Source organism: Rhyacophila brunnea, unplaced genomic scaffold (assembly GCF_057557595.1).
Source record: "Rhyacophila brunnea isolate RB1 unplaced genomic scaffold, BYU_Rbru_1.0 scaffold_15, whole genome shotgun sequence".
Taxonomy (NCBI): Eukaryota; Metazoa; Arthropoda; class Insecta; order Trichoptera; family Rhyacophilidae; genus Rhyacophila; species Rhyacophila brunnea.
Window position 1 is genome coordinate 34,118,400 of NW_028232806.1, and position 22,478 is coordinate 34,140,877.

The following is a 22,478-nucleotide window of genomic DNA, read 5'->3' on the forward strand; positions in this document are numbered from 1 at the left end:
GGGAAACTGTGGCTGTGATTAGAAGGTCATATCTGCACGCAGCACCTACATCTCTCAATACGTCTTGCTCCTAATTGATTAAAAAATCAAGTTTTTAAAAAAGTTTCCTACTTAAGTACCTATAAGTATGGGGGTTAATACATCAAAAACTTAAAAATTAATATTTTGACATACCTACGTACATATCGTTTCTCAAATAATCTAGAATATTCATATTCTAAATACAAATAATTAACCTACTTAAGTACTTATATTTAATTAAGTAACTTTTTTTTATTCAACGTATAATTCACAAGATTTAAGAATATACCTACTTAACATTCTAATTATTGAACATACATAATTTTGAAAGAAGACACTTGTAAAGCCAGAGCTCATCAACGCATCGGAAACCTGGACATTAACTCTGTGAAATGAACAAGCCCTGAACATTTTTGAAAGAAAAATTCTCCGCCGTTATTTAGACCGATCAGGGACGGCACCAATTGGAGGATAAGATATAATGCTGAGCTCTACGGGCTGTACGAAGATTGCAGCGCAGTTCAATCAATTAAGATTGGGAGACTGCGATGGCTAGGTCATGTGCACCGTATGAATGACAATGAACCGGCAAAGAGAGTGATGTCCAGCAATCCAATAGGGCGCAGAAGAAGAGGCAGGCCAAAGATTTGCTGGTTGGATGGAGCTGCCAGTGACTATAGTAAGTGACGTATTCTGGGGGTACCAAATTGGAAAGCGGCCACACTGGATAGGGACAGGTGGAGGGAGCTGTTGGAGGAGGCTAAGACCCACACCGGGTTGTCGCGCCCCTGATGATGATGATGACATAATTTTGAAAACACTTGAGAAAATATATTAAGTACCTACTAACTTATAAGGAACTAATAGAACAAGTAAGACATCCAGCAGAACCTGCATCTCTCGGGTTTCGCGCTCAGTTTTCTATTGATTATAATAATAGGTATATTTTCAAAAAATAATATTCACCACTGCTATAAGTATAGTTAGGGGTGTTAAGACATACAAATAATGTAGGGTACCTATAGGTAGGTACCTAGGTATTTATAATATTATAAAATGATCTTATCTTTCCCAAATAATGTCGGCAGACTCAACAAAGAAAAACAAAATTCAAAAATTCGAAGTTGTGTCAAAATACTCAAAAGGCGTCAAATAAAAAAAGAGAGAATTAGTTTTACTATCGGAAGAGATTATCTTCGGCATTTTCTCAAGTAGTTTTTACTAAATGCCTTCTGATGCATGTGACTTTGCAAAATTATCATAAAGTTGTTACGATTTGAACGATATCAACACTTTCACTGCGACATAACGTACTTATTGTATTATTTTACGCAGTATAGTGAACGTCTACACTACATCATAAATATGGGTTTTCCTAACTTCGAACATTTTGGTCGCCAACTCTAAATTCAAAATACGAGTAACTTAAGTTGGTGTATTCTTAAGTTTATCTGACTGACCTCTCTGAAAAGTACGGGGTCAACTTAAAGGTAATTAACAACCAGCAACCGAGAAGCGAGAATGCAGCATTGTTTGCACTGAAAAGTTTATTCACATGTTGGGTATTCTATAGGTAAATGAAAGAAACCGGTCATGATCGCGATTGAATGTAGGTGTATAGATAGGTATTTACCTGTACCTAGGTAAATTATGTAACTAATGTATATTTTATTTAATTTAACAACTAGGTAAGTACCTACCTACCAAGTATCGACATCATGGTCCCCACAGGGGGGGGGGCTGACAGGGCTCTAGCCTGAGGGCCCGCGCTCAGGAAGGGCCCGGCGTGGCGAGGCTCGACCAGGTAAGTGAGATGAACACACATCACAATAGTAATAATAATAACGCGCTATTTTCCTTCAGTGATATTATTTAAAATTATGTGGTTGTATGACACAATTTTTAATTGTGTATCGATACTCGACATCTCCATAATTCAAATGGATGTATTAAAATATACTACAAAATACTAAATATACCTACACATTAATTTTACCGTGTACACCATATTGTGGAAAACGCTACTGTAGAGCGTGACAATGCCTTTATCCTTAGTGATAAGCAGGGGGCCCGCTTTAGGATGTGGGGGCCATGATTGACATACAATATTTTCCCACCAAGAATTACTTAATATTTATCAAATCGACAACAACTTATTCCTCCCGCAGTTAACGGGTCAATAAATTATCATCATCATCATCCGCAATCGGCCAATCAAATCACACTTTCAAAAAAGAGTCCCAAAAAGCTTTTAGCTGCGCGAGGGAGCTTCGGAGATGGGACAAGATAACGAGTGAATGTTTTACTAAGATTCAGACACATATCGCGGCACGACGATTGGACTCCCAACCCCGGAATATTAGCGGGCGGTTGCTTTGAACCAAAACATAATATTACATATATCTTAGCTATATCTAAATTAATAACTACCTATTTCCCATAAGTAGGTACTTAGGTACAACCTACGATATTATCAACGGTAATATTTTGCATTGTCATGTAAATAATTGGACTACGCACCTACTAGGTAGGTAGACTTTGTAGATACTTTGACACTATATAAAACGTTGTTTTAATCGGTAGTGTATAGTAACTAGGTATATACTGTAACGAAGGGTGGAGGTAGGCTGTTAAGATTCGCCATAAATAGTAAATGTATTTGTTTTTATTGAACTAAGACTCGGTACAATAAACATAATATGGTACCTGTTGGTTAGTTTTTAAAAATCAATTAAACCCTGCCTATACCAAACCATAATAGTTCTGGTATATTTTGGGCAATATGCCTACTTCTATTACGACAAAATTGTGCACATTTTTTTATTCATACAATATACTTATTTGCTTTCGTTGGATTAAGAGCATACTTCAGTGAAACGGCGAATAATTTTCAACTATAGGTGCGACGAAATTTTGGACTCGTTTGCAATCGGAGAGTAAACGTCGAGCTGTGAACACGTCAATTTGTTTCGTGATGGCGACGGGGGTATTAATTCTTAAATCGTGTAAAGATGACTAAAAAACGTTACCTATTTACTTTCTACGAATATATTATTATTGTTACTAATAGAACAATAAACAGAACATTAAATGGATGCATGTTGGATTTATATGACAAATTATATTTCGCTCGGCACGCGTCATTTGCACAATCCGCGCATCGCCTAGCCACGATCTTTTTAGACCATGCCTCAACTCAACTGACGTATATCCTATATATAGTCTTAAGAATAAGTAGTACACGGGAATGTACCTACCTATTATTGATTCATTTTTTAAATTCATTAAGCCCTGTCTAACCAAACTATACCTAATAGACAAAAAATATCTAAAGTTATGTAGGAATGATTTAATTGCATAACTTTAGATATTTTATAGATAGACGACTATTTTTGTACTATTAGATATCTATTATGGCTTGGTTGTTGCAGGGTTTAATTGAATTTTAAAAACTAACCAACACCATCTGTAAATTATAGTCTTATTTCAATGAAAACAAATACGTGGGTATTACTGACAAAGTTAAGTGTGCACTATTTATGTCGGATCCAGTCTACGTCCACCCTTCGCCACTGGTACCTACCTATACTAAAATACCTACTTACTATCCAAACTATGTTCTATTTGACCGAAATTCGTAGAGTAGGTAAACCTAAATTAATCTCTATATATATAAAAATCTCGTGTCACGATGTTTGTGGTCGAACTCCTCCGAAATGGCTCGACCGATTTTTATGATTTTTTTTATATATATTTGTTAGGTATGAGAATAGGTCAACAAGTATATTTCATACCGCTAGGTGATTAGGGTATCTCTATCCAGAAAAATTTTCTTTTATTTTTTTGACAATTTTTTTTTCAAATTTTTTTAATTATTTGGCATAAAAAAATACCTATAACACCAAATTTTCACCTTCCTACCCCCACCCTCCCATTTTTTAATCGCGATTTTATTATTTTTGTATGAACAAATTTAATCGTCGTTCGTATTTCAAACAGAACGAAATTATTTATGTTGTTGAATGACAGATGGTACTACGTCCGAGAAGAATTCAAGAGAAGCGTCGCGTCATTTTGACATTTCATTCTGCATATTACAACGCAGTGCGTGCAAAATTTTGTACGATTTATTTTAATTTATCTATTTTTATGTGCGTGTATTACAAACAAACAAACAAAAAGTGTAAAGCAATAAACATGCAAAATAGTAGAGCAGAAAGAACAGACGAACAAATCCAACAAGATAACAAAAACGTGCGAGTAAGCATGTCGCAATTGCGTGCACCCCAATTACAAGAGGCATGAGCAGAACGAAATCAACAACGACAATTGGAACGGAGCCAAGCGCGCCGGTTCGTAGTTAACACACCGTTGCTATAGGATTTGTTTCCCGAATAGACCAAATGTCAATTTTTCAGGAGACGAAAAACAAATTTCATTGTCGTATATTGAAATATCGGTAGATGTATCAATCATTCTTTCTACACTGTATGATTGCAACATTATCTAAGAATAGATTCCAAGAATAATATACTGGTATAAATCAGTAAATGCACAGAAAATACGTTTTATTTACAAGTACTCGTTGTGGATATTCGGGAAATTTTTAGCGCTCTCTCAGAATAATGGATATTCGGGACAAAACATGGACGTTCGGGACTTAAGACCGTAGCGTATTGCTGCACGGCCCACGGATTACTGAGTGGTTAAAAAGTACGCACCTCAAATGTTATATTTATTTACACGATAATTGGTATTGATTACTTTTACTATTTAAATACCTAATGATCGTAATAACCCAAGTTCGTAGGTAATAATAACATGCGGCATTCGCTTTTTTCGGTTTTTTTCGTAATAAGTAATAAAACAGTTTTTAATAATCTTTTTTTTTTAACCAATAATTCACAAGATTTAAGAATGTACCATTCTAATTATTGAACATACATAATTTTGAAAATCACTTCTGAGAAAATATATTAAAACCAATATAAAAAATCTTTTTGAAAAAAGTAAGACACCCGGCAGGAATCGTCCCTGCATCTCCTGGGTTTACGACCAAGTCCACGAATTATCCACTATGCTACGAGGTGACATACTTATGACGACAAACTTTAATTATTGGCCTGTTAATACCTGCTCATCAGTATTCTTCAAAATCATGCGACTATTGGCGATCGGTTTTTGTTTATTAAATAAAAGTAGGTATCTACTACTTCAATTACTAACCGACGTCACGGATTTCTCCAATATTTTATGATGGTACTTACTCGTACTTGCTAACAATTTTATATTAATTCTTTTTCAAAAAAAAAAAAAAAAAACTATGTATTTATATCTGTATATTATTATACCTATATATTTCTATAATTAACAATTAAACTTATTACAAACCACCAAATAAATATTATATATTTACTATTGGAATGACAACACAAAATAATAGCATCTATAAATTAATTACCATTGGCTGCTAATATTAGGTAGGTACCAATATCCTAAGTATATAATATTCACCAAATAAATAGTTACTAACATACATATTAAATTTAATTAACTATCAGCGCATTCAAAAATAAATCATAGCATCGCCTTTATTTTCATAGAAATACCTAGATTAAAAGTAAAATAAAGACAAACAATGTTTGATTAATAATAATTTGAAATAATAATAATTTTTTACGTCATAGTAGTTGCCGGGTCATACTGTAGAATTCATATAACCGTTGGGATTTTGTGTCATTTATCAAAACAAAATGCAGTTATTTAGGTTAAAATACTCACTTCCATAACTTTACTATAAGTTATGGGCAAACTGGTGATGTATCAGCTATAAACGATCTCTTCAAATTAGATGAATTCACTATTAAAACAATAGTAACTTTAAAAACAATATCAATAAGACGAAATTTGAAAGAGGATTCCAGACGGCCGAAAAATATGAAAGTGGGCGTGATTGTTTTAGAGCTAGACAGCGTGAATGTGGGAGCGAGATGCACGGCGTCAGCGCGGTTTGATTGGCTAAAAGTCATATTCGGGAAATAAAAACTCAGCCAGAGATTTATTTCGACCAAAATTAACTTGGATATTCAGGTACGAATAGTTGGACATTCGGGAGAACAACACGGAGTAATTGTAACTTAACATGGCGTATTCGAGTTTTTCAAAAAAATATCTCTGTTCCTAGATAAAAAAATATTATTTTTTAATAAATGATTTCGGTAGAGTTCAATAAAAGAAATTGAACTGCATTAAAATGTCGATTTCGACAAAAATGGATATTTGGGAAACAAATCCTATAGCGACGACACGCAGAGCAAATGAGCGACAACGCCAACAAGTACATCGAACATTTACATCCGCTTCGTTCCTTCGTTACGCATTCAAGTACGAGCCAGATATTGAATATTCCGCTCATCCGAAAGTGCTGATTGGTGCTATGGACAAATAATGTCCCCATTGTCATGCGCTCAAATTCAAACATGAGTCAGCCGGGATGTGTTGCGCATCAGGAAAAGTGCAACTACCAGAAATTGAGATACCACCAGAACCATTGAACGGCTTGCTCATCGGCACGGTTCCAGATTCAAACCTGTTCCTGAAGTCCATTCGCACTTTCAATCCATGCTTCTAAATGACTTCGTTCGGAGCAACAGAAATAGTTCACAATATTGCGGCAAATGGTCAACAATTCCATTCTACGTTCAAAATCAACGGCCAAGTATACCACAAAGTAGGCTCATTGCTGCCAATGCCAAACGAACCACATAAATTTTTACAAATCTACTTCATGGGCGGTGAGGACATCAATCATGTGGATGCACGTTGTGGCTACAATAGCCTCAATTTGCCTAATGCCAGGCGCATCGTTGGCAAACTACACGCCCTGTTGAATGAGCACAATGAATTATTGAAATTCTTCAAAGCACACATGCACGAATTGCAAAGTGACATTCACGCTATTGTCATCAATCCTGATAAAACACCAGCTGGAGAGCACGTGCGTCGATTCAATGCGCATGTTGTTGACGACATTGCTGGAATCATGGTTGGCGACCGCACATCGACGCGAGAAATCGTAATTCAAAGAAGAAACAATAATCTGGAGTTCATCGCTGACACACACCGTTCATACGACGCTCTCCAATATCCGCTAATTTTCTGGAAGGGACAAGACGGATATTGCATAAACATTAAACAACGAGATCCTGTCACAGGTAATTCATTCATTATGAACATCATTACTCATTTTGAATTGAGAAAATGAATGGTTGATGTTTTTTTGTTTTTATCGGCGGTCATCGTCTACAGCGCTCTATTTCTCTTTCTGTCATAGATCCCATCCCCACACACTTACGATACATTCGTTATTTTTTTATTTAACAACCAAAATATTCACTAGAAATAATTTATATGGCAGAACAACGTTTGCCGGATCAGCTAGTAATTATAATATTATATGAAAGAGTTGAATCATCAAAGAGTCTAATTATTTCTCTCTCTCGCTTGCGTGTCATTTTCATGGCTCATCTCATACATTTTTGTAAAGCTCCAATTTGACCGGCAGACTCTCAAACCTATCGTCTGCCCCGATCGCCCTACCGATCGTCTGTGCCGATTCTATCCAATCGAGAAATGTCATTTTGGATCGTCGGATCGTTCGGATTCGGGTTGTGGTTAAAATACAATACATAACTCTCATATTTTCCGCGTACCTACCTCATGGCCCCCACAAGGGGGAGGGGCTGACAGGGCTCTAGCCTAGGGGCCCCGGCGTGGCGGGTCGACCACATAATTGAGATAAACAGACATCTTAAATATGCTCTAATAGTAAAAAAAGTCGCCTGCGGCGCTATTTTCTTTTATAATTATTACCATTTTAAAATATATAGTTGTGCGATGTAATTTTTGTTTAATGTATGTTGATAGTCGACAACTACACTGAATTTTTATAACCTTAGTGATAGGTAGGGGGGGCCGCCTAAGATCCTGGTCTGAGGGCCCGCTTCAGGATGTGCAAGCCATGACCTACCTATAAGCCAGTCGAGAACATACGTGTTTGTCGATTAAACTGTCACCGTTCTTTTATTGAGTCGTGAGTAAAAAATATGAATAATTATTCTATTTTGAACCACGTTAATGAACGATCCTTTTCACACACACGTCACATTCCATGATCGGGACTTTCGAGAGATCATGGCAGACGATCATTCGAAAATCTGATAGTGTAATTTGGCATTATGAAAACCCTTAAAAAAGATTTTCGAATTCAATCGGCCGACAATTAAAAAATAAATAGGTAAGTATAGATATAGGTACCCGAGAAACCAACAAGCCAATCCAGAATTCTCGAGAATAAAAATATAGAATTTGAATTCTTGAATTCTCAAATCTGGAGAAATTATTAGCTCTTCTTCTACTACTGACCAATAAGTAGGTAGGTACCTAGGTATTGATTCAAACAATAAATAGGTATTTGTTTTAGCTTAGAATCTTTAAAATTTGTGATTTTTTTTGTCTTGATTTAATGAAGCGCAACATTTTAAATTAAAATATTGCGTGGGATGGAAATGTAGTAACTTCAAAAATAAAACCATATTTTTACTGCGTCATGTTTCGTCAGTCATCCCAAACGTCACGGAATGTCAAAATGACGTTCCACTTTATTATGTAGGTACATATTCTGTATTGAGCGGTTAGATATTATCAAAAATAAAGAATTTAAAATTCGAACATTCTTTTAAAAATAGAATACCATTTTCGTAATGAGATTTTATCTCAGGGATAGTTGGGCGTTTGATTTCGGAGTTCGGGAATATGTTATTCAAGAATTACATATAGATACTCAATTTCAGAGTTACCTAACTGATTTCATGATGCCGTATGTTGTGTGGTTGAACATATTGATGAATCTTTAAAAGCGGACGTTTTGTTTTGTCAAAATGATTTACCGGACGCTAAAGCATTATTGCTTTCTCTGTTTACCTGTAGGTATGTAGGTACATACTTAAATAACATGCACTCACATGTTATTTCTACTTCATGTGCTACATCCCTATGTACCTAGGTCTTAATCCAGGTCTGTATAATGCTAAAGCCACTTCCATCCAGTTTGGACGCCCAACGTTTTTATGTTGATAACCGGACACCATCGAACTTGGTGGTTATAGATTGGTACTTAGGTACCTAGGTACGGGTCTAGGACGATTTGGTGCCGGGACAACTGGACGCTACGCAATTTGAAATAAATAGACGTTAGGTACCTACTTATAGGTCTACTATTAAAAAAAATAGTTATCATTATTTTTTATATTTAAAATATTATGATTTAATAGTTGGTGAGAATTTAAATATGCACACGTAAATAAATAATGATTTAATCGTGCATATTATGTTTAAGTTCCAACGAAAAAAAAAGTTTTTTTATTTTATATAAAGCCTTAGGCATGGTAATTCGCAATCCGCAATAAAAAGTTAAGTGTAAAATGAATTAAAACTACCTAAAAGTAGTAGATGGAAACTGATTAAAATTCCTCGTCTACGTTCTGTATACGTGTCTACGACAGTGCGGCGTCCAATTGTCCTGGCGTCCAGTTGTCCTATTCCCCTAGGTACCTAGTATCTAAATGTGTATAGCATGGCGCCTAAAAAGTGGGCCGGCAGTGGTCTAGCCTGGGGGCCCAGGATTAGGAGAGTCCACGTGGAAGGTCGAGCAGTTGTGAGATAGATAGTAGTAGGTTCACGATGTGGGGGCCATGGTGCATAGGTATCTACAAGTTTTGTATTAAGTAAAGGGTGCATTATTCATTGCTGACCCGGGACTTTTTTTACTGTTACTGACTATTTCTAAAAATCATAGATTGATAAAAGATTTATTCGACATATTTTTGAAGTTATACCTACTTCTTTAGACGCGTTTGGAAAATCAGATCAAAGTGTATTTTTGGCATGTGACACATAATTTATTTTTTCACACGAAAAAAATCGCACTCGATTGGATTCGAACCACGATTGTTCGGTTATCAGCCGAATGCACAGCTTTTACTCCACAGTATGATAATGCAATCGTGACGATTATACAGTATAATATTATAGTTTATTCCGTTGCCTAAGCAGCGAATTTATTATTATATGTACGAAGAATTGTTCCGTTGCCTAGGAAACGAATTTATTATTGTCGGCCATTTACAATGCCTTACGTAAACAAGCGATTAAACTTCAGATTGACATTTGGTACTTTAAAAATAGAAACAACGAGAACCATTATATAATTTCGTCATATAATTTATAGTTTATAGATAAACCAACGGCGTTCCAATAAGCGGTCCTTTTTCTTAAGTGTGTAATTTAACAATATAATTAAGAGCTAGTCGAAGAATCTGGGTTATCACAAGTTTTGTTTTTGTTTTCTTACGCCAAAGAAGTATAACTTCTAACGCGTACTTACTAAGTAGGTACACACACCGATATTTTTTTCTGATTTTTTTTTTAAATAAAATAAAAATCATGTAGGTATAATTAATATAGATGGATTGCCTAAAGTTTAGAAAAAAACATGGATTATAAAAAGTTAGAAACTGTAAAAACCTACCCACTTAATTAAATGCCTAACTACCTACCTAGGTACCTACGTACTGATACATTTAAGCAGAGAGGTTTAGGTAGTACCTACAACTAATAAAATTGTTAAGCCGCTTAGAAAATAAATAAATAAATAAAGGAGGGATATAACTAAGTATTTGTGTAGGTATAGTGTAGAAAATGATGCTCAGGTTCGTAGAGCCATTAATCATAATCTTATAACGTAGAAGCGTAGCAGTTTGTCGTAGCATAGCAATAAAATGTGCACCGTCCACACGATGTGATATATTGGGCTAAAACATGAACTATTAGGTACTTACTCTCCTGTAACATCTTCTTGGCTACGCTTACAGGCGCTGTTGCCTACTAAATGGGAGGAGCTTGTTAGTTAATAATGGAAGTGCGGTTAAAAATGGGCGGAGCATGTTAGTTGACAGTTTTAACACGTAGCCAGGAAGATGTTGCTGATGAGTAGGTGAGTAGAAGGTTTTATTAAACAGCATAGGTTAGGTATCGATAATCTGCTTGTCTAGTTATTTATTTTCAGAAATCGCACGATTACAGATTACACGATTTAAGAATATTCCTCCGACGCCATCACAAAACAAATTGACGTGCTCACACCTCGACAGACTCAACTTCGCCGCCAGACTCCACGAGTTTGGCTTGATAGTAGATGGGCCGGGTTGTACCTGCGGGCATGACCACTAAGATGTTGAACACATCCTCTGGGATTACCCACTTATGGAACTCGAACGAGCGGAGCTGTCTGCCAGGGTCCGTCCTCACACGGGCCCAATTGGTCATGGAGATCTGATAGCAACCGAGGCCAACTTTGCGGCATTCGAGAAATTTGCAGCGTTGTATGGGGAGCGGGATAGTCCCGACTCTTCTGTAGACTCATCCATTTCAATTCGTGACACTCAGTATGCGGGTACACAAAGCGCTTAACGTCAGCGGACAGCAGGCCAGTCCAGAAAACAAAAAAAAATCTTTCTTAACTTTCTTCTTTAAGCACTACGGTGCATGGTTGCAGTATCAGTCCCGTGCGGCTCCGTTTCGGGACGGAATGAGCACTTAAAATCACTTCTTTCAGACACGTTTAAAGCGTCATAGAAAACGGCCGTGCATATCCACGGCTGTGCATATATGACGGGTGGTGGTGGGCACTTTAACGAATGTCAGTCTCCGATTGGCGACGACTGCGAAATTTCGTTCCACCTACTATTGAAAATTATTTGCCGTTTAACTTATGCATGCTCTTAATTTTAATTTAGGTATCTAATATCTACCTACCACTTATAGCCATCTGGCTACAATAACTTAATGTACTGAATTTAGGATTCACCTACACATATAGGTATAGACTGTAGGTCTCAAAGTCTATAGATTTTTCTACTAACACACGCAAAAAGCTTGGGTTAATTTATAGATTTTTGGATGATTTGGACACGATTTGTCTTTGATTTTTTGTCTGGTTCACTAGGTAGGTAGGTACTTATAATATGAAACGAGTCGTGCTTCTAACGACTACGCCTTTGCGTAGATTAGCGCAAGTTCGATTTTCGGATAAGCATCACCTTTTTTAGTAAAATATCTATCTATTTATAAAATATCACGTTGTCTTTTTTTAGTGAAATTGTTATTATGAAAAAGTAAAATACAATCCTAAGTTCAGTAAATTGTAGTCAATTTAATGAAAACAAATTCGTTTGACTGACAAAGTTTATTGTGCACTATTTACGTCGGACCTTAACAGCCTACCTCCACCCTTTGCTAGCTGGAAGCTGATAATATGTAGGTAGGTAGGTACCTACCTACTAACCATTTAAAATAGGTTGTGCACCACTGGTATAGAGTATAGAATATAATATATTGGTAGGTGTGTACAATACCTACTGACCATTTCTAGGTATGCTACAGTGGCGAAGACTCCATACTAGGCGATTATTTGAAGCCTACCATCTTAAGGGGGAGACGCATGCCAGTAGAGAACCTAGCGGAAATATACGAAGCTTGCAATTTGAGATTTTTTTTTGATAATTTACAATTTCAACTGTATTATTTAATAAATATGTATCCGAAAACATTAAAAAGATTTTTTATTTTTTTTTACTCTTAAAGATAAACTTACAATTGTAAAAAAATGTAATAAAATGTAAATTCGTTGCAGGGTCAAATCTTATTATTGCATTTCGCCTATTTGTTGGTACCTACACAAAAAACACTTGTTAATGCATAAACAACATACCTACACAAATTATTGAGTACGGCGGTGCGCAATGCACTGGCCTTTCATCCGGGGGCTCCAGGTTCGACCCGGTGAGGTCACAATATATTTACTATTTAGGTTGGTAAGTAGGTAGGTAGATAGGTGTGTGATTTTCTCAAATCATGCGCGTTTGTGATTGTTTCACTTCTATTAGGTACTACATACCTTGACTAGGTATCTACGTACTATATAACTTTTTGTTAGTTAGGTAGGTACTTAGGTACAGAATGTGATTACAGGAAAGAAGTGCGTTGACATTTTTTTTGTCGACCATGTCCGATCATCATGGTCCCCACAAAGTGGAGGGCTGACAGGGCTCTAGCTTAGGGGGCCTGGCTCAGGAAGGGACCGGCGTGGCGAGTCAACCAGATAAGTGATATAAACACACATCACAAATAAAATTCTCTCTAATATTAAAAAAAAGAGGCCTGCGGGGCTATTTTTCTTCAATAATGTTATTATTTAAAATTACGTGGTTCTACGATACAATATTTAATTAGGTAGGTACGTATCATTACTCGATAACTCCATAATTCAAATAGATTTATTAAAATATACAAAAAACACTAAATCACGTTAACTTTACCGCGTAGGTACACGATTTGGAAAACGCTACTGCAGAGCGTCAAACTGCCTTTATCTTTAGTGATAGGTAGGGGGGCCCGCCAAAGATCCTAGCCTGGGGTCCGCTTCAGGATGTGGGGCCCATGCCGATCATATATAATTTTTATTGATTTGGACCTCCATAGAGTGGAGGTTTGCATTAACAGATTTTGTTTTTACGCGAAATTGATGTCAGCCACTTGCTCAACCTATTAGGTTACGTCCATACTCTGACTCATGAACACAAATTGAAAAACAATATGTATATGTATGTACTTGCTAGACCCAGGATTCGAACCTGGGACTCACGACGCTTTAGGCCGACGCTTAAGCCGCGCGGCCATTTTGGGCGACACTGTGGGTGATATTTTCACCACCTACATATTTATTTAATTGTCGTATTCAGAAAAGGTTAATCTCGAATCTCGAAAAATTATTTCTCCGAAATTCTCGATCTTCTCGATGAATTGTCACTAGGCTGAAAATTTGCTTTCTTAGTCAAAAAAAGCCTTCGAGTTAATCAAAATAGTAGCTTGTCTTGTCTGATGTGAATAGTTAGGTAGCTACCTACCTAAATATTTGTGGAAAACTAACAACCTACCTATAAACACGCCAAGGGTAGGAAAGAATAGCATGATTATTGCATAGGGATCAAATAAATATTTCTATAAAGCCTGCGTGGATAAGAAGTTAGAATGATATTATTATTATCATCTAAGTATCTATATTGTATAATATTAGGATGCATCTAAGAATATCCAAATAATTAAATTTAAATAATCTTCGAAATTCGAATCCTGAACGTCGATAATTCAAACTAAGAACAAAATACACAAGACCGAAAAACAGTCATATCGAAACAACGTCTACTGAAAACGTAAGATGCTTAGTGTAAAAAATGCAGCTTTTGATTCCAAGTACGTCATAATAATCTATACCCCAGTCACGACTGCGCATGGGCAAAGCTCCCTCGAAAGCCCAAGCAACCATTTTGTCGTTCACAGCTGACGAAAATTCCATAAAGAGGCGTGGCCAATTTCAAATCCGACCAATGAGATCGCGCCGAATAGGCGGGTCCATTTTTCATAATCGGAAGGCAGAACTGAATTCTATACATTTATGGTTAGTCTGGTTTCGACCGCCGCCGATGTTGGGTGTGTGTATCGCTATTTTTCTTTTTGCAATATCGATGTGTCGTGTTCGTGTGTATTCAGATCGCGGCAGTGTATGTGTGTGAATCAATATGTTTAACTTTTGATATAAAATTATTAATAACTACAAATTTCCTGATCAATAAAGTTAACAGTGAATAATTAAAATACTCACATACAAAACAAAAGTGCTTTACAAAAAAAAAAACTAGTTTAATTCTATTAAAACTCCATTGGTAAACATTACCTATATTTATTATTAAACTATTCATTATAACATTAGATACTAACCGGCTGATCTCCTTAAAATTTAATACATATTTAGAGTATGTTACGTAGGTAGGTATTTTCCTACCTACGTTTCATTAAAAAAATATCATTTTATTCTTGATCATCTTGTCATTTTCACAGTGTGACATTTTGAATAGGTCCCTTAACTGGTTACCTAATATTGTATTCGTAAATTATATCCACAGTAAAGTTAGAACATATTTATAATAAACTATGGATCTATCTGAGTGAATGCCTAACTGTTTTTATTTAATTAGATATTAGTATAGTAAGGTTGTACACCTACCTACTTACATATAAGTACATACCTAAGTATTATAGTGGTATATAACTAGGTGTTATAATAGGCACCTACTTAAACTCTAGTTAGGTTTTGTGTAGCTTTTTGTGATCAAAATAATAGTTTAAACTAAAAGATTATATACAATAAAATTTAATTAAAATGACTGATAATACTGACTATTTATATCGGCCAATGGATAGCCATATAACGCAAATTCTATCGGATAACAAATATTATGTTGGTGTTATTGACCGTCTTAAATATTAAATTCACCTCTACCTAGATACCTAGTAAATTTCTTCGATCTGGATATCTGCAAATCAAGTACCTAATAGGTATGTATTTGGGATTACATATCTCCTAATTTTGGTGCATTGGTAGAGTTTGGATAGGTATCTATGATTAGGTTCAATTGAAGAACATCACAATAAGACAGGTAGATATTCTTCATTTAAGTAGGTATGTTCAATTAGTGTGAAATCTTAACAGATCATAAGGGTTTATAATAGGTACTTACCTATATGGTATAATCCAGTGGCAATACAATGATGAATCGTGCACACTAAACTTTGTCAGTCGTCCTTATTTGTTTTCATTGAACTAACAATACAATTTGCAGATGGTGCCGGTTAGTTTATAAAATTCAATTAAACTCTGCCCAAACAAAACTATAATAATTTAGGGATGCTATGGGTGTTCCAACAAAAATAGTGCACACTACTTGTCTTTTTCAGTCATACTATTGTTTGTTTTCGTTGAATTAAGAATACATATTATTACGGTAACCGGACAAAAAATACCATGACAAAACAGAACAGTGACTTTGATTTATTATGGCGTATTGAAAATCTATCAACATATTAGAGATAGGACAATTTCAATATTAAATTTATATTTTTCCTGAAAGGTCATAGGTAGTTATATTAAATTTATCGTTGTTCTGTTTTGTCATGTTCTGTTTTGTCACTGTTCTGTTTTGCCATGGAACCAATATAACAGATGATGTATCAAACCATAATCGATAAAAAATATTCTTCTGTCTATAAAATATTTAAAATTATGCATGGTTACTTTAATAGCATAATTTTAGATATTATTGTATTGATGTCTAAACGAATATGTTGTGACTATTATCTACCATGGCCTGGGCTAAGCAGGGTTTGATTTAAAAAAACTACCTAGTCTTGGTTCAATTAAAACAAATACGTTTGACTGGCAACGTTTAGTGTGCATTATTTATGTTGAATCTTAAGAGTCTACTTCCACCCTTCGCCACTGGTACCTATAGGTATTCTAGAATTAGCATTAGATACCTACCTACAGTGTCACGCATCCACACATTTGTCATTACACTCTTGTAATGGGTTAATTAAGTATAAGTAAAGGTTATATTATTCAATGGTTATTGATTTTTTATTAGGATGCCAATCTTGTTGGAAAGCCAAAATAATTAATTAGGTAGGTATATAAAGAAACGATATCATATCTAATTAGTTTAATTCATAGTTGTGTCATTATATTCTTATAAAAAATACCTAATTGATAATGCGGTTAAATGAAACCGATCATCGTAGATATAAAATGTGAAATAGGAATAATAATGATTGTGGCATGATTTATTTTTAACTAGATAAGCTGAAACTAATGAATATCGTCGACCATGGGGTTTAAATTCATGCTAACCTCGGAGCAGTAATACTAAAGAGAGAGTGTATTGTCCGCATATATACAACAGTTTTCTTTGGTTAGGATGATTTTTTTTATATTATTAACTTACCATGTCATACTTACTATCATCATGTTTATCATTATGTTATCTCAACCATAGTCTTTACTAAATTAACTAAAAATATATGTAGGTACCCTAACCTTATATTTCACATAAAAACTATCTATATATTCCAGCAACACGTCTCGTAGTGTTTGCTCTAAGTGCATTCATCAAACTAGTATTTAATGGTGTCTCATTCTAAAACTTTACTGTTTAATTTTAATTTATTAATATGTCTTCTATCTTACTGTAACGCACATTGTGGAGATCATACGTGTAAGAAATGCTTTCTCACTCGTACTTATGGTTAGTTTTTTTGCATGCTTTGTTTTAACTATTGGAGCCATATTGATAAACTACACGCTCCATCCCAACTCCGCTACTCTGCCATGTATGATAAATAAATTAGTTGGTACATACCTACCAGTGGCGAAGAGTCGAGGTAGGCTGTGTAGATTCAACATAAATAATACACACTAAACTTTGTCGGTCATACGTCTTATTTGTTTTCATTGAAATATGAATAGGTAGATACAAATTGCAGACGGTTAATCAGTTTTTAAAATTTAACTAAACGCTACCTCAACCAAAGATATGAGTTAAGGTAGGCTGTGGAGATCCGACAAACATACCTAGTGCAAACTTTTTCAGTCATGAGTACCTACTTATTTGTTTTCTTTAAGCTAGGAATAGGTACAAATTTCAGATGTTGTTAGATAGCCACAGATACCTAGGTAGGTACCTACATACGTACTTATATACTATGTAGCTTTTAATATACTTAAGTAGTACATGTGTAAGTGTATGTAATTTTAATTACGTACCTGCTATCTATGCAATTTTTTTAAATTATTGCATAATTCGAATCTATGATGTATTCACATCTGCAAGGCATATCGCACCATCAATAGGTATTAAATCATTGTAATAATAATTAATAATCCCACATTATTTTATTATAACAATGAATTATTTTTTAGCCAATCGACATAAAATAAACACAGTGATTAAAAATAAATTATTTAAAAAAATATCATAATCGGTTGCCAATCCCCTGTCAAAGTTGGTGGGACTCGAATATTATCGGTGACTGTGACTGCCTCCTGTGAATGGTGATGACAAACATAGCTATCGCGGAGGCAAATAGCCTACACCGCGCGGCTCTCGTTCAGCCGACCCTCCTGGTCAACTCGAGGCACCACATGGAATGCGACCTGCTGCCAAGTGAGTATAAACGCACTGAAATTTTCAAATTACTTGTGATAAAATAATTGTGAAACAGATGATACTTATAGGTAGAGGTACTATTATATACGGGGGTTGTATGCTCCATCTGGTATCGCTATATTGAAGAATGTAGATTGGCATTCAACTGAGACATCCCTAGGCAAAATGCTGCCCATAGACACTCAGAATAAATATTGCCTTCTTTCATTTTTAGTAATAAACTTGTATGCAAATTTTGTTAAGTACCTACCTAGGTACTTATGCTTAATACCTATATTTCAAGGTAGAAATTTGATTTTCTATAATATGTGTTTATTTTGCATGTAAATAATGCCATTTTGTCCAGGTTTGTAAAAAATAAACTCCCTGCCTACCGGTGGCGAAGGGTGGAGAGAGGTTGTTAAGATCCAAAATAAAATTAGTGCATAGGTAGGTAGGTACTCAACTTTGTCAGTCATACGTATTTGTTTTCATTTAACTAATACCACGATTTGCAGATAGTGCTTGTTAGTTTTTAAAATTCAATCAAACCCTGCCTAACCGAATCATAAAAGTTGTGGTAAAAATAGTGCACACTTTTTCAGTCATAATACGTATTTTTTGTAGAATTAAGAATATATGAGTACCTTGGTATCAAAGTAGGACATAAGCCATTTACAAAATTTTACAGGAGACTCACAAACATGTGTGAAAAGTGACCGTTTTTCATATAACATACCAACTTTAAACTCAAAAATCTCTATGAAAACTACCGTTTTTGATACTTTTGGTGGATTTTTTGAAAAGAGCATCACTTGCACTACCATAATCAATTAAAACATGAATTTAGTGGGAGGTGGCGTTTGTCCCACTTTGATACCAAGGTACTCATATATAGGATATTACCAATTACAGATAGTGTTGGATAGTTTTTTTTAAATTCATTAAGCCCTAGATCAATATAAATAAAAAATATTATTTTTATTTATAAAATAACCAAAATTATATTTACTTATTTGATTTAATTTAATGGCAAATAATATTAGATATTTTATAGATAGACAAATATTTTTTACTATGGCTTGCCGAACTAAAAGCACTCTTTACTAATACTTCGTCGGTATAAGATTTGTTTCCCGAATAGACCAAATGTCAATTTTACAGGACACGAAAAACAAATTTCATTGTCGTATATTTAAATATCAGTAGATGTATCAATCATTCTTTCTACACTGTATGATTGCAACATTATCTCAGAATATATTCCAAGAATGATATACTGGTATAAATCATTAAATGCACAGAAAATGCGTTTTATTTACAAGTACTCACTGTGGATATTTTTTTAAAAAATATCTCTGTTCCTAGATAAAAATATATTGTTTTTATAAATTATTTCGGTAAAGTTCGATAAAAGAAAATGAACTGCATTAAAATGTCGATTTCGACAAAAATGGATATTCGGGAAACAAATCCTATAGCGACGACTTGTAAAGCTAGTGCTCACCTGCGCATCGGAAACCTGGACATTAACTCTGCGAAATGAACGAGCCCATAACATTTTCGAAAGAAAATTTCTCCGCCGTATATATGGACCGATCAGGGACGGCACCAATTGGAGGAGAAGATATAATGCTGCGCTCTACGGGCTATACGAAGATTGCAGTGCAGTTCATTCAATTAAGATTGGGAGACTGCGATGGCTAGGTCATGTGCATCGTATAACTGATAATGAACCGGCAAAGAGAGTGATGTCCAGCAATCCAATAGGGCGTAGAAGAAAAGGCAGGCCAAAGATTCGCTGGTTGGATGGAGCTGCCAGTGACTGCCATGTTCTGGGGGTACCGAATTTAAGCTGTTGGAGGAGGCCGAGACCCACACCGGGTTGTCGCGCCCCTGATGATGATGATGATTTATTATGGATTGGTTTAATTGAATTTTAAAAAGTAATCAACACTATCTGCAAATTGTAGTCTTAATTCAATAAAAACAAATACCTACATATAAATGACAAAGTTTAGTGTGCACTATTTATGTCGGATCTTAACGCCCTTCATCGACATTTTTGCACTGCTACCTACTCATAGAAATTCGTTCGAATTAACAACGACTAAAGTATAATAGAATAGAATAGAATAGAACATTAAAATAGGCCCCGACTCATAATGACCTGCGTCGACAATTAAGTTTACACAAAAGTTATTAAATAAATATTCTTAAATCACCTGTGTCTGATATATTTTTTATAATTCAGGTAAATTATCAATTAAAAATTACCTCGACGGAATGTATTTATAGATAACTTTTTCCAATCAACCCTTTTCAGATAAAAACAATTTCATTTAAGCACTTCTAATAATCATTAGTGACCAAAATACATTCAATTAAAAAGAAGTTCTAATTAAAATGATAATTATTTTTATCGGCTTTCTTTTTCGGATGGTTTCCACGATTTAAATTAATTGTAGGTATGTTCATTTTTTTAATAAATAAATAAGAAATAGATAATCAAAGTAAATATCTATAATATTTATTAGTTTAACCTACCACCAAGGTAGGAATCTTGAATATTGTTCACATAAAAGTAAACACTACCTACCTATAGTCCAATAATATAGGACATAATATGTCCTATATCAAAATACATAAGTTGTTTAGACGAGGTCGGTAGAATCGGTCAGATTCTATTAGCAGTTCATGCGACTCATTTAATAGTTGGTATCGACTACGTATCGTTACTTTCAATTAATGATATGCCAGAAGAATCTGTCCTTGGTGTGTAGGTACCTAGGTATTTATTTATCACAACGTTTTTATTAGCTCGTATTCTTATTTGTCCGGTGGTTGTTTATCCAGTACAAAACTTGCAATCGATTTTTAACTAACTTCCCGACTAGCTAGACATTTCAAACTTTTAGAATATAATATCAAAACACGATGTCAATGCATTCTTTTACTACTTTTAGCCATCTTTAAGTAGAATTGAATTCACTTTCAGTTAATTCTGTTTTGTATGAAAAGTTGTTTCGGAAGAAATCCGTAATCCAATCCACTATTATTGGTTGCTAAGTGGGTGGTCCTAGCAACTAAATTATTAATATATTTATACATGCGTTACTATGGAAATCAAAATGACATTTCAGTATTCTATGTTTGTTTGTTTTTTATTTACTTCATATCAAGTACAAGTTTGAGCATATTGAGCATAATAATTCAACAGAAAATTTAAAAACGTAGTACCTACGTAGGTACTATATAAAAAGTTCTTTTTATCTTGTAATTATTTTTAAATATACCTACTCATTAATTAAAATAAAACACGACATTAAATTATACTTATCTAGATTATTCAATATTAATATATGAAAATTATATTCAATCTACCTACCTATACGCTGTTTGAATTTACCTGACAAGGGATTCGAACCTGAGACCCGTGACTTCATACGCGGACACGCTATCATTCGTCCATCACAGGCGCATACATTATCTACTTATAGTATTTCCACTAAATCTAGCACATTATATTCTTGGAAGCTTTATAATGAAAAAGAACAAAATAATCTAACCTTAGTACTCAGTGGCGGCTCGACGACTTTATAGGTGGTGGGGTTTAGCCATTCACTATTAAATATACATACCTACCATATACATTATGTATCAATCTACTTATAATAATATGATTTTATTAATGAGGAAATGAGTAATTTTTCAGAATAAATAATATGATTATCTAAGTCGTTACTTAATCACTTCTAAAGAGCGTGCTTAAAAAAAATTACTTAAATAATAATAATGATTATTATAAACTTACCATTATAAGTTTTCAACATCCACATGCAGCGAGCGTTTTTATTCACCTAGGGTCATTTGATTCGCTCCCCAGTATGCGTATACTAACGCTAGCGCATTCGCATCCTTTGTAGGAAGAGAAAATACATGCCATAGCTTTCTTAATTTGTACATAGGTGTCACCGTGAAGTCGGGCGTTTTAATTTAACTAATTATTTTAATACCGCGTAATAATCATTATGTTATCACATAATTTACAATAATTGCTTTATCTATTTGTATAATAACAAATATCCCTATAAAATTGCGATGGGTTTAGATGGCTAAAATAAATTAAATATTTCATTTAATCATGTGATTAAGTAGGTATCTACCTATATTATGACAATAATAAAAATATTTGACATGTATTTTTGACATTATAATGATGTGGGGATGGTCCCCAAGAACCTAGCCGCCCCTGTTAGTACCTACTTATTGATAGGTAATAAATCAAAACTCTGAATTGTT

At 34.6% G+C, this 22,478-nt stretch overlaps 1 protein-coding gene across 1 annotated transcript in view; it reads left to right on the plus strand.

The window, feature by feature from the left end:
- Window positions 1-18,085: 18,085 nt before the first annotated feature.
- The window catches only part of tup (LIM1_Isl and LIM2_Isl domain-containing protein tup), a 109,139-nt gene continuing 104,746 nt past the window's right edge, over window positions 18,086-22,478 (plus strand). The window contains exon 1 of the mRNA XM_085942909.1: window positions 18,086-18,194. Coding sequence (XP_085799035.1) covers window positions 18,086-18,194 — 109 coding nt within the window. The remainder of the gene's footprint in view (window positions 18,195-22,478) is intronic.